The sequence below is a fragment of the Camponotus floridanus genome, unplaced genomic scaffold, assembly GCF_003227725.1.
Source record: "Camponotus floridanus strain SB8 unplaced genomic scaffold, Cflo_v7.5 scaffold39, whole genome shotgun sequence".
Classification (NCBI taxonomy): domain Eukaryota; kingdom Metazoa; phylum Arthropoda; class Insecta; order Hymenoptera; family Formicidae; genus Camponotus; species Camponotus floridanus.
Window position 1 is genome coordinate 1,113,992 of NW_020229536.1, and position 11,037 is coordinate 1,125,028.

Genomic DNA, 11,037 nt, shown 5'->3' on the forward strand with positions numbered 1-11,037 from the left:
GAAAATATGGGAAAAGAATAAAAAGAACGCTTCTAATAACTTCAATTTTAGGCACACACAACTTGTGTTTCAAAATGCAAATGTTTTTTTCGATCTTAAATGTACTTCACTATCTTGCCGTGTAATATGCATCATTATTGAACCATTCAAAAATTTTTTCTTAAAATAGCTCCTCTCTTTCATTTTTAAGGCAGACCTTGTATGAAGAGACAAGAAAATTTATTCCTGTCCTGTTATATATTCTTTAATAAATAATTTAATTAAGAAGTTTTTCAAAAAAAGTTTTACATAAATTTTTATGCGAAATTATATGTAAAATTTGAGAATTCGAGAAATTTTGTAATCTATTTAGAAAACAATCATGCAAAGAATATTTTATCAAATTTAAAGACCCGACAATATTTGATTTTTTGCTTATTGATTTGATATGTAAATCAGAAATTTTTATTATATTTACATATTTAAAATATAAAGGGTGGATGATAAAATGTCAAAGTGTATTCCCAAAAGAGAAAAAAATCACAGACGTCGGCAATAAAATGCGACGAGATAAAAATAAAATATAAATTAATAAAACGAGATGAAACGAGTTCTTCATCGCTATGATTTTTTTACACTAAATTAATTAAGTAAAAGAAAAACACATGCGTATATATTATCAATCACAGTTTCTGTTAATCTGTGCTACTTAACAATAAGATTTCGGTAAATGAAATGAGATCATACATGGCTTTAACAAATCTTGAAAGTTATAGATGAAATTATTGTTCCTCGTTATTGTATCTTTAAAATTGATGTAAATTCTCATATAAAAATTTTATATTAATTCATTCGCACATTATTGAATAAAAAAATGCTTGCGACAAATAATTCTAACACAAATAATGACAATGCAAATTTGCTATACTAGTTATTTGAATATAATATAAAAAAATAAAACAAAAAATATATTTACACATTTGAAAATGTGTTTTCTTGATTCGATAATTTTCTATACATCCTTTGTTCCCGTCCTCGAGTTTCAGGTAAATTCATCGTTTATTACTTACGGTAATGGCGATTGCATCGCCGTTTCTTGTTTTTTAGGACAAGAATCGTTGTTATTATCGATACATTCGTTCTGTTTGTTCTCTAGCTCAGTATTATGAGCGAGAGCATAGTTATTTAAATATTCTACTACTTGCATATGTCCGAAAGTCTCGGCTTCGTCGACTGGTCGTTTGCCCCATCTAAAAATATGATGTACGTATATGTTTCTAAATTCAGACTCGCGATTTAAAAAACGAGAGCTTTGCCAAAACAAGATCGTGGAATTCTTAGTTATATTAGATGCTAATCATTAATTGAAAAATATTAAAATATATGCATAAAATTAAAAAGATATATAAAAAATGATATAATGCATAGAAAGTGTATAAATTAATTTTGGTAAAAATTAACTGAAAGATAATGTTAAATGTTAATGTTTAAAAATTTGAGTGCACAATAAAAAGTAGGCGCACAGAAAAGATTAAAATTCCAAAATATTGACTTCAAATATGTTAAATAATTCATGAAAAGCAGCAGTGATATTTAAAAACTGAGAAGTATAATTTTATTTTTCGATAAAAAGTAAAAAATATTCAAAATGATTCAAAATGATTCAAAAAATATTCAAAATGATTCAAAATCTCAATGAACCAATCATCCATAATAATCGTAAAGATATGTTGTAAGTATGCCAGCCTACAGAAGATCGTTAAAATAATCATTATGACACTTAATCTTGAAGCAAATCACATGATGCTTACCTGTCCTTGGGATTATGTGGGACTCCGCACTGCTCGATCAGAAACTCGACGCAATCCAGGTGACCTTCGCTGGCGGCCAAGTGCAACGCGGTTCTACCGTCGTAGTCCGACAGAGTCATGTCCATCCCACTCAATCGATGCCTGAAATTACAAAGAGATTCGATTGTGATAATCAAAGTACCAGTTCATCACTATTTGTAAGAATGATATATAATAAATGATATATAATACATATATGTAATTATTTATATAAAACAATAAAATCAATGAAACTTCTTGTTTTAAATAATAAACTATTATAAATTTCTCACATAACTGTTTCTTTATTCAAAGCTACCTTTCTCTTACAAGATGTTTTCCCACAATTTTAGGTAGGATTTAATCAAATATTTTTCAAGTTTTAATTCTGTTACAAGCAATAATGTTAACAAAAATACGAAGATATATAATATTGTCTCTACATTTTGCTTCTGCATATAAATTCTGTCAAATGTAGAAGCATTATCTGATGGAAAAAAGAACCAAACAGCCACGCATTTCCGTGCGCGCGCGTTTATTTTTATTAAACAGGTTCTAAAAGAATATACTACCTTCTCAGCGCTGTGACATCACCACTGGCAGCGCTAAACAGAAGATTAACGATCGAGAGACCTTTCGTTTCATATTTGTGCCGTCTAGGATCCTTCTTGTTCGTCGCATGCTTCAAGTTATCATATCTGCGATCAATCACACGATGAATAAACTAAAATAATCGATGCAAAAAGAAGATGAAGAATAGTCAGATTTCGATTTTGTATAATGTTTACGATTCATGATGTAGACTAAATAAAGCTAAGATTAATAATATATATAATTCAAAAAAAATATTCCATGATAATTGAAGTATTAGAGATATGCTTAAAATTGTGTCAAGTATCTAACATAACATTATTTTATTAAAGCTTTAAGATGCTTCTTAATTTGTTGTCATCTTCTTTGTTCATCTTCTTTCATATCATTCTTAAATTGAACTTAATTTTTGACTAATCGTTACCTGTGAAAGTTAAATTCGTTCACGAGCTCTTCGCAAAATTGTACACCGCGACAAGAATTGCCAAGTGGATCCAAGGGTGGAGACCACGTGCATATTCCCATGACATTTGGGATTACCAACAAAAGGCTTCCCGACACACCGGATTTCGCTGGTATGCCAACCTAGAATAAATTATATGCTTCAATTTAATGTTATGTATTCTATTGAATACTTAATATGTCTATAAAATTGGTAATATTCACATACATGAAGCAAACATATGACAAATTTTTGTATTAAATTATAATAATTACTAAAAATATAATTGTTAATACAATATTTACAAAAGTTTTCTTTTAACTTGTGAAATGACTTTCAGCCATTGATGTAAGGAATATCCGATACCGGATGTAGTTTTGTTTAAAAAAACTTACTTTGAATGCGAATTGTCCGCTATAATCATACATGCCGCAGCTGTGCATAAGACTCAATACGTCACGAACGCTGTCCGGTTTTAAGACTTTTTCTTCAGTGATAGGACATATGCCACCGTTTGCTAGCGTGGCCGCTATCACTGCCATCGTCTCGCAATTAGCTTCCATGGCGCAACACTTATAATAAAAATAAAAATAAAATAAAATTTATTAATTCGTCTATAAGATAGAAATAGACTGATAATATTATCAACGCTGCATCCTTGCATCATTTATCGAAATGAAAGATTAAATTTACTTCTTTTGTCAGCAATAAGTGAAGTTAAAGTAAATATTGTGATGGTATTGCATATTAAATATATAGTGAAGTGTAACATATAAAAAATTAATAATAAAGAAAGACTTGCGTTTATTCTGAAAAAAAATTTGATCACAATTGATCAATGTTTAATCTATTAAATAGACATGGGACAGAGAGAAAAATATTTAAAAAATCATAATTTCTGTTTTTAATAATCAAAGAAATATTTCGTATATTTAATATATTTCACTTTTATAATCTTTTCTTTGTGATTTTATATAAAAAACAAATATTTACCTGGAAATAGTAATCCATAATTTCGCGCAAATTCGTCTTATCTGGATAACAGTTGTATTCTCTCATGTAAAATCCTAAAGCGTAATTTCGATCGGCCGCTTCTCGTTCGGATAAGAAAACGGCGTTGTTAAAGCCAAGATTTTCCTCACCGGCTAATCTTTTGAAATAATTCATTGTAAAGTCGAATTTTTCTGCCAGGCCCATTTCCGGTTTGACTAATGTTTTCAAGAGCGAACAAATTAGTATCGCTCCGGCATTAATCATTGGATTGTGTGGCTTCTCTAAAAAGATATTTATTAACAGAACTTAATCATATAATTAAAACTCATAAAAAATTAATCTTTAAAGTGTTATTTTTGCATTTATGTTTGCAAAAACTTATATTTTATTAACATACATCTTTAATTAATTAATTAATTGTTTTATTATACTTTATATTTCATTATATTGACCAAATTATACAATGCCAATTAATTAATTCCGGATTATATCAAGCATAACTCACTATTATGATCGAGCACTAGCTCGTTGAAATTTCTACCGGATGGCTCCTGGCCAACATATTGATGTACCACTTCCGGACTCAATCTGTCCAAGGCTATTGCATAGGTTAAAGGTTTGCTACAACTTTGAAGAGTGAACGGAATCGAAGTGTCACCGATACTGAATCGCTGGCCATCGATAGTGCACACAGAGACGCCCCAGTATTCCGGATTCATTCTAGCTAATTGCGGTATATAGGAAGCGACTTTGCCTTCGGTATTTGTCTTGCATTTCCAATAAAAATCCTCTATGTGTTTTGTGAAACCCGCCCAATCGGGAATTATGAATTGGTGCCTGAATGCCCGCGAGATCAGTATGATATTGGGATTTATAATTCTGGGAACAGAGAGCAATGCAATGAAATGTATTTCAAACTTCATAAATCTTAGACTTTAAAAAACAATATATTATATTTATAATTATTGAAAATTATTTAGAAGGAAAAGTTATTAAGAAAAAAAAAATATATATATATTCAAGAGAGAAAATTATATATAAAAATTTTAAAAATTATAATTGTAAATAATAAAGGTTTCTTATATTTTTTATTTATTTGAAATATATATATTAATATATATATATATATATATATATATATATTATCTACTTGAGATCATATAAACTCACCTTCTAAATTGTTCTCTATCTAATTTCTGCGTTTCGTGGGAAATATTTTCATGACCTGCTCTTGCATGTTCCTTTTTCAGATTTTCCGAAAGTTCCTGCAAACGAGGATCACTTTTCCGCAAGCCAGTTGTCCTTAAAGCCTTGAATGCATATATAGATGTCAATTTTTATACTTTTTCAATTATTTTACAAACATATTAGAATATTATGTATATCAATTTTGTTGTACATACAGCTAGAAATTTTCCCACCGACACAAGGCCAGTCTCTTCGTTTTTAAACATGTCGAACAAAGCATCTTCAGCATTTGTTGCTTGATCTTGATCTCGAGTACTGTAAAATTAATATGCAACTATTAAAAGAAGATGAATAATGCATTAACGTCGTCGATGCTGTAGAAACAAATCTAATATTTTTACAACTATTGTGTATTTTTCTATATATACTTTAAACATAAATAATAATATATGATAAATTAGAAATAATCAAAATATATAATAATATATAATGAATACTATATTATCTCGCTAAACATCCTTAATAAATAATAAATTATTCTACCATTTAACAATCATAAAAATAATATTTAATATCTTATTTATCATTTGCAAGCCATTATTAAATGTAAATATAAATATAAAATTCTCACCATGCATTTGAAGCAAATGTTATAAGCAAAATGATAAATTCGATAATTTCAAGAAACAATGAACAGAAAAGTTAAATGTGCCACCAGTATAATTATTATCAATGATATATTTGACATATATTATAAATAATATATATGAAAGATTATTAATAAAATAGCATTAAGTACTATGCTGTTAATCATAATGAGCAATTCATATCACACCATGCATTAATGCAGTGCATAGTACTCACTACATATAGTGGCTGTCATGAATGAAACTGTATTTGCTGTAACGAGAAGCAAGATAAACAATTCTGCATTAGTAATGATAATAATAATAATTGTTAATGCGGTTGTTATACCTAAGGAAGCGCGCCAACATCCTACTAGACTGATCATTTTTCTTCTCTAACCAAATCGAACACGCAACCTTTGATTTGATCACATAATCTTCCGAAATTTTAGCCAACTGAAGATTAAAATTTTTTTTGGAATTGCAATTAATCGTCTCGATATAAGGCATGTCGGTATATTTTCGTTAATCAACACAATAATATTTATAATCCCCACAAGTATTAATTGAAATTATTATATTAATTATATATCGTGTTAAATAAATTTGAATAAATTTTATATTAATTGTATATATTGTGTTAAATAAAATTGAATTAATTTTAATATATAATATTAGTCTTTCTTATTTTCTTTAATGTAAACTTATTAAATCTATAACAAAATATTTAATCTGATTAATTAAATTCGAAATTATTTATTTACTTTTCGCACAATTTTATGAAAATATTTTATATTAAAATGCACTTTGATCACAAGATATAATTAGAGATCACTAGTTTATATAATGCGTAATCCAGAAAATTTTCAAAATACAGTATAGCATACAACAGAAAATATCTAACAGTCATGGAGATTGTAAGATCGTGACAACGCTTTTCAGCTGTGAGGAGAATTATTGGGATTCTTATATATTACCTGGAGCGAAAACAAGTTTTTCACCTTTACTTTTCCACCCCTTACGATGACGGCAAAATATATCTTAAAATAGTGTCACCATTTATGACAGATTAGTGCATATAACATCTTGCGAGCGAAGAACACGTGCAATTTTCGATGACAATCGTAATAAACCCGAAGAGAAAATAAGTTTTTCATCTTTACTTTTCCGCCCCCCATGATGATGACAAAATATATCTTAAAATAGTATCATCATTTGTGTCAGATTAGTGCATATAACATCTTGCAAGCGAAGAGTACGTAATTTGCGTACGATGACGAACAATCGTAACAAACAGAAATAAGTAAATAATTACTTGATGTATTAGAGCCGAATAGAGAAGCTTCATGTGAGGGAAAAAGGAAGAAAACAAAAGTCAGTTAGTTGATAAGAAGAATATTTATACGAGTTTGAACTTTAGATATATAGTTTAACTGAAGCTATATAATAAATTAAAAAAACACAAATATATATAGTAAAATATTTAGCAAAACTAATAATTAACTGTAAAAGCAGATATTACTTCAAAAATATTTATATTTTTCTATTTATTTCTATTACTTTTCCTATTTTACCTTTTGATTCTTAACAAAAATATTTCTAAATCATTTAATAAATAAAAATATTTAACGTATAAAATAAAAATATTTAACATTTAATAAATATTTTAGCAAAATTTTAAAACACATTGTTAAATTGTTTCGAAGTAAAAATAAATAACAATATTAAAAATTCTTAAAAATGAATTAATCTTACCGAAAAAATCTTAGCGGCAGTTCTTTGAAATCACTAATTGTGCCAACGTAATGATTATTGAATTCAAAATCACTTGTTTTGATTTTGCAAATTTCAGATAAAAAGATATGAGCATATAATCACTACAAAAAGTTTAATATTTCAGCATTCGATCTTACAATATTTTGTGATCTTACAAACTCTTTCAGCTTTAGTATAACGACAGATAAAATCATGATCTAAGAGAACGCACTTAAATAAGAACCAATAAAATGTTTGATCTAACAATTATGATGGGTCAATAGATCGCACTGATTCTATATTGCATCGATAAATTTATTGCACGATGATCATTATGCCTCTCTTGCAGAAAATAAATCCTATACGTATATTAATATCGTTTGCAACATGTTATTCATTTGTCCATATTTGAATTATATTTTAACATTATATTATGTTTCTGAATTTTAATATTATATTATTATATAATATTATATTTATGTGGCGATTAAGCAGGCAAAATCGATACTTGCGAATTACACGTATCGAATATTAATATCGGAAAAACAATTCATAAAAAGATTCACATTACTCTCTAATAAAAAATGTTATCTTATGATATCTTTTACTTAATTTCTTATAAGAATTAAATTAGCAATGTGATATAAATAAGAATTTTTTTACCGTGTCTGAGAATGTTCTAATTCCACTGTTGTTCCGAAAGCAGCGTCCAAATATTTTGCATTTCCAAATCTAGTGGATGCTGGTACACGCCTCTGCAAAAAATCGTGAATATCGTCTAATAATAATTAGGAAAGGAAAACATAACGATTGATTTCAATCGTACAAAATTTAGAGATTTATATCTGAACTAAATTGTACGATTTCGTTTATATTTTTTTATCGTATAAGCTTAGACTTAAAACATATGTGTGATTATTCGTACGCTAAAATATGTGTAATTTTGTGATAGTTTTCTTTTGTAAAAAACCAACACCACAGATAAATTAAATATTTTCGAAATATTCATATAGAAAGAGACCGATTGCCAGACAGCTTTGAATTGATCTTTTAATGAATTAATGTCTAATATTCTAAGAGGGAAGCTTGCCACGTGTCCTCTAATTCGAATCACTGAGATTGCATATACGCACATATATAAATGTAATGAAAATTGAAAGGCCATCCGATCGAAGAATAAGACTAATGAATTTTTACTTTCGTACACTGCTCGTGTCTTGTTATATAATCATTGGAGCGATCAGAAAGCTTATTTTATTGTAGAAATATATTTTGTTGCACAAGAATAAGATTTAAACACTTTTTTAATTTTGATAAATCAATAAAATTATTGGTAAATCAATAAAACAATAAATTTCAAAGAAAGAAATTCACTAATGTACAAAAGATTTGAAGAAATCGCGGAAAGTCTTTCTTGCTTCGTAATGACATTAAAATATTTATAACATTGAGTATATGTAAATACACATATATACGCACACACAGAAAATTTTTTTACACATATATATATTTATGAATACTGATTTTAATAGATAAAATAAAAATCATACAAAAAAGTATAATTATTTTAAAAATATGTATATTTTTAAAAATATATGTAATTTTTTAAATTATACATAAAAAAATATTCTATATTTTACATGGTATTAATATATTTTTCAAAATATGAATATAAAATAGACATTATTGTAATATACATACAAATTATATCATTCACGATAATTATTAGATTTATGTATCGCGTACTGCTAACTGCAATAGTCTATTTTAAGTATCTCGTTGGCACAATAGACGCAAAGTAAACGTATGAAGTACGACGTATTTTTGTCGTCGATATAGGCCATTATCACCACCCACGTGGTTGACAAAAGATTAGATCTTTTGAATGATTTTCTTTTAATGATTTACATTACATATAATTTAATTATTATAAATGTTAATTTAATTAATAAATCGGTTATATTTTATAAATACATTAATATTGAATTTTTTGGAAGGATATATTTTCTCACATTATTACACAATATAATTGGAAATATGTTGATATATTTAATATCTCCCTTGCTAAAAGTGTTCGTATGAATATCGTCAATTTTCCCAAGTATCCGTCATTTAATGATTCGCTTTCAAATTTGTTTCTGCTTTTCCTGCAATATATTTTTACCTTGCTAGTAGTATGCAGTCTTCTAAACCTATTTGCTCCGATTCTCATGATCTTCAGCATTCTCGTTCCCTGCATCATCACCCTTTAAAAGCAAAATCTTCTCTTTAATCACTTTATAACTTTACTTGACACGTTGCTACACAAGAAATGTTCAAATAATTCGACAGTCGCAAATAATTCGTAAAAAAGGATCTTTAAACACCTTTTTCTGATGACCCAAATTTTCTGATCGATGTCGCACTAAACAAAACTGTTGTGAATTCACACTGTAAATCGTGAAATATTTATTCGCACCTACATTAATTCATATTGCGTACACAATATTTCTGAATGAGTCCTTTAATGAGATCTTGCGTCAACTGACAATGCCATTTAATGCGAATTTATCACTCGTGCAATCCTACGTCAATGTCAACGCGAAAGATGACCCTCGACGTCCCGGTGATCAGCGTCTACTGCATCGAGGGTTGTGCGGATGCCTGCGGGGCAGATAGAAAAAATCGGCCGGTGGGACATGCGCACGAATTAGAGGGATGGTATAGAATATTCGCTATAGCTGATCTTCAATATGTCACGAGTTCGCCGGGTCGATTCGTAATTTATATGGAATATCTCGCGAAAATAAGAATTCCGAAATGATTTTTGAGCGTTATTTCAGCAAAATTCCGCATAAAATAATCTTGACATGTCATAAATGTCATATATACGTCAAACTTATTTATATTTATGATGCTATACGTTACGAGGATAAAAAATACATGAAAAATTAAATACATGAAAAAATACATGAAAATTTAATATATAATTTAATGTATAAAAAATTTTAAAATATAAAATATATAAAAATTAAAATAAATTAAAATATAATTTAATATATAAAAAAAATAATGTGTCTTTATTATATATGCACATATGTGTAATATCTAGAAACAGATTAGATATATAGAATAAGAAAATTATATATATAAATTATTACAAATATAAAGACTCGATAAATAATAATGAACACTTATTGTTTATTGTCTTACAATCGTTACACGATAATACATTGTAGAATATAAGTCTAAATAATGTAATCATCATATTGAATAATCACATCCTCTACTTCAGTATAATTGAACAATTGTTATTAACAAATTATCATCATAAATTCTTATCATTTAAAACTGTAAGATAATGTGTATTGCAATATATAAAGTCATTTTAATAAAATGATCGAATGCACCGATACAATTCGCTTTGCATCGATAAAATAATAACTGTTCTGTGTGAAAAACTACTCCACTACGAAATTGTATTTGTATGCAAGTAATATTACAAGTAATATTACATGTGTATAATTAAAGATTAAAAAATATGTACAACTAGAAAACTATCTAAAATTCTTATAACTAATCAGAGAACAAAGTAATTGATTACATTATGTTTCATTCGATCTCTATCGAACAAGTTTCAGAATTAATGCTAGGT

General features: G+C 27.7%; 1 protein-coding gene across 4 annotated transcripts; it reads right to left on the minus strand.

Moving 5' to 3' along the window:
* Window positions 1–858: 858 nt before the first annotated feature.
* LOC105252676 (glutaminase kidney isoform, mitochondrial) lies at window positions 859–10,031 on the minus strand. 4 transcript variants are annotated; one of them, XM_011261428.3, is made up of 14 exons: window positions 9,866–10,031; window positions 9,770–9,807; window positions 9,568–9,649; window positions 8,067–8,158; window positions 5,887–5,922; window positions 5,238–5,337; window positions 5,005–5,144; window positions 4,340–4,713; window positions 3,835–4,115; window positions 3,237–3,413; window positions 2,824–2,984; window positions 2,381–2,506; window positions 1,791–1,931; window positions 860–1,229 (listed from the first exon to the last, which is right to left on the minus strand). In XM_011261428.3, exons 3-14 carry the CDS (start codon window positions 9,643–9,645, stop codon window positions 1,046–1,048), a joined length of 1,890 nt encoding a protein of 629 aa, XP_011259730.1. In that variant the 5' UTR covers window positions 9,646–9,649; window positions 9,770–9,807; window positions 9,866–10,031; the 3' UTR covers window positions 860–1,045. The 4 variants fall into 4 exon arrangements, with proteins under 4 accessions (XP_011261327.1, XP_011259730.1, XP_011258889.1 ...); XM_011260587.3 differs by having other exon boundaries at window positions 9,770–10,031; XM_011262236.3 differs by lacking the exon at window positions 5,887–5,922 and having other exon boundaries at window positions 9,770–10,031.
* Window positions 10,032–11,037: the final 1,006 nt, after the last annotated feature.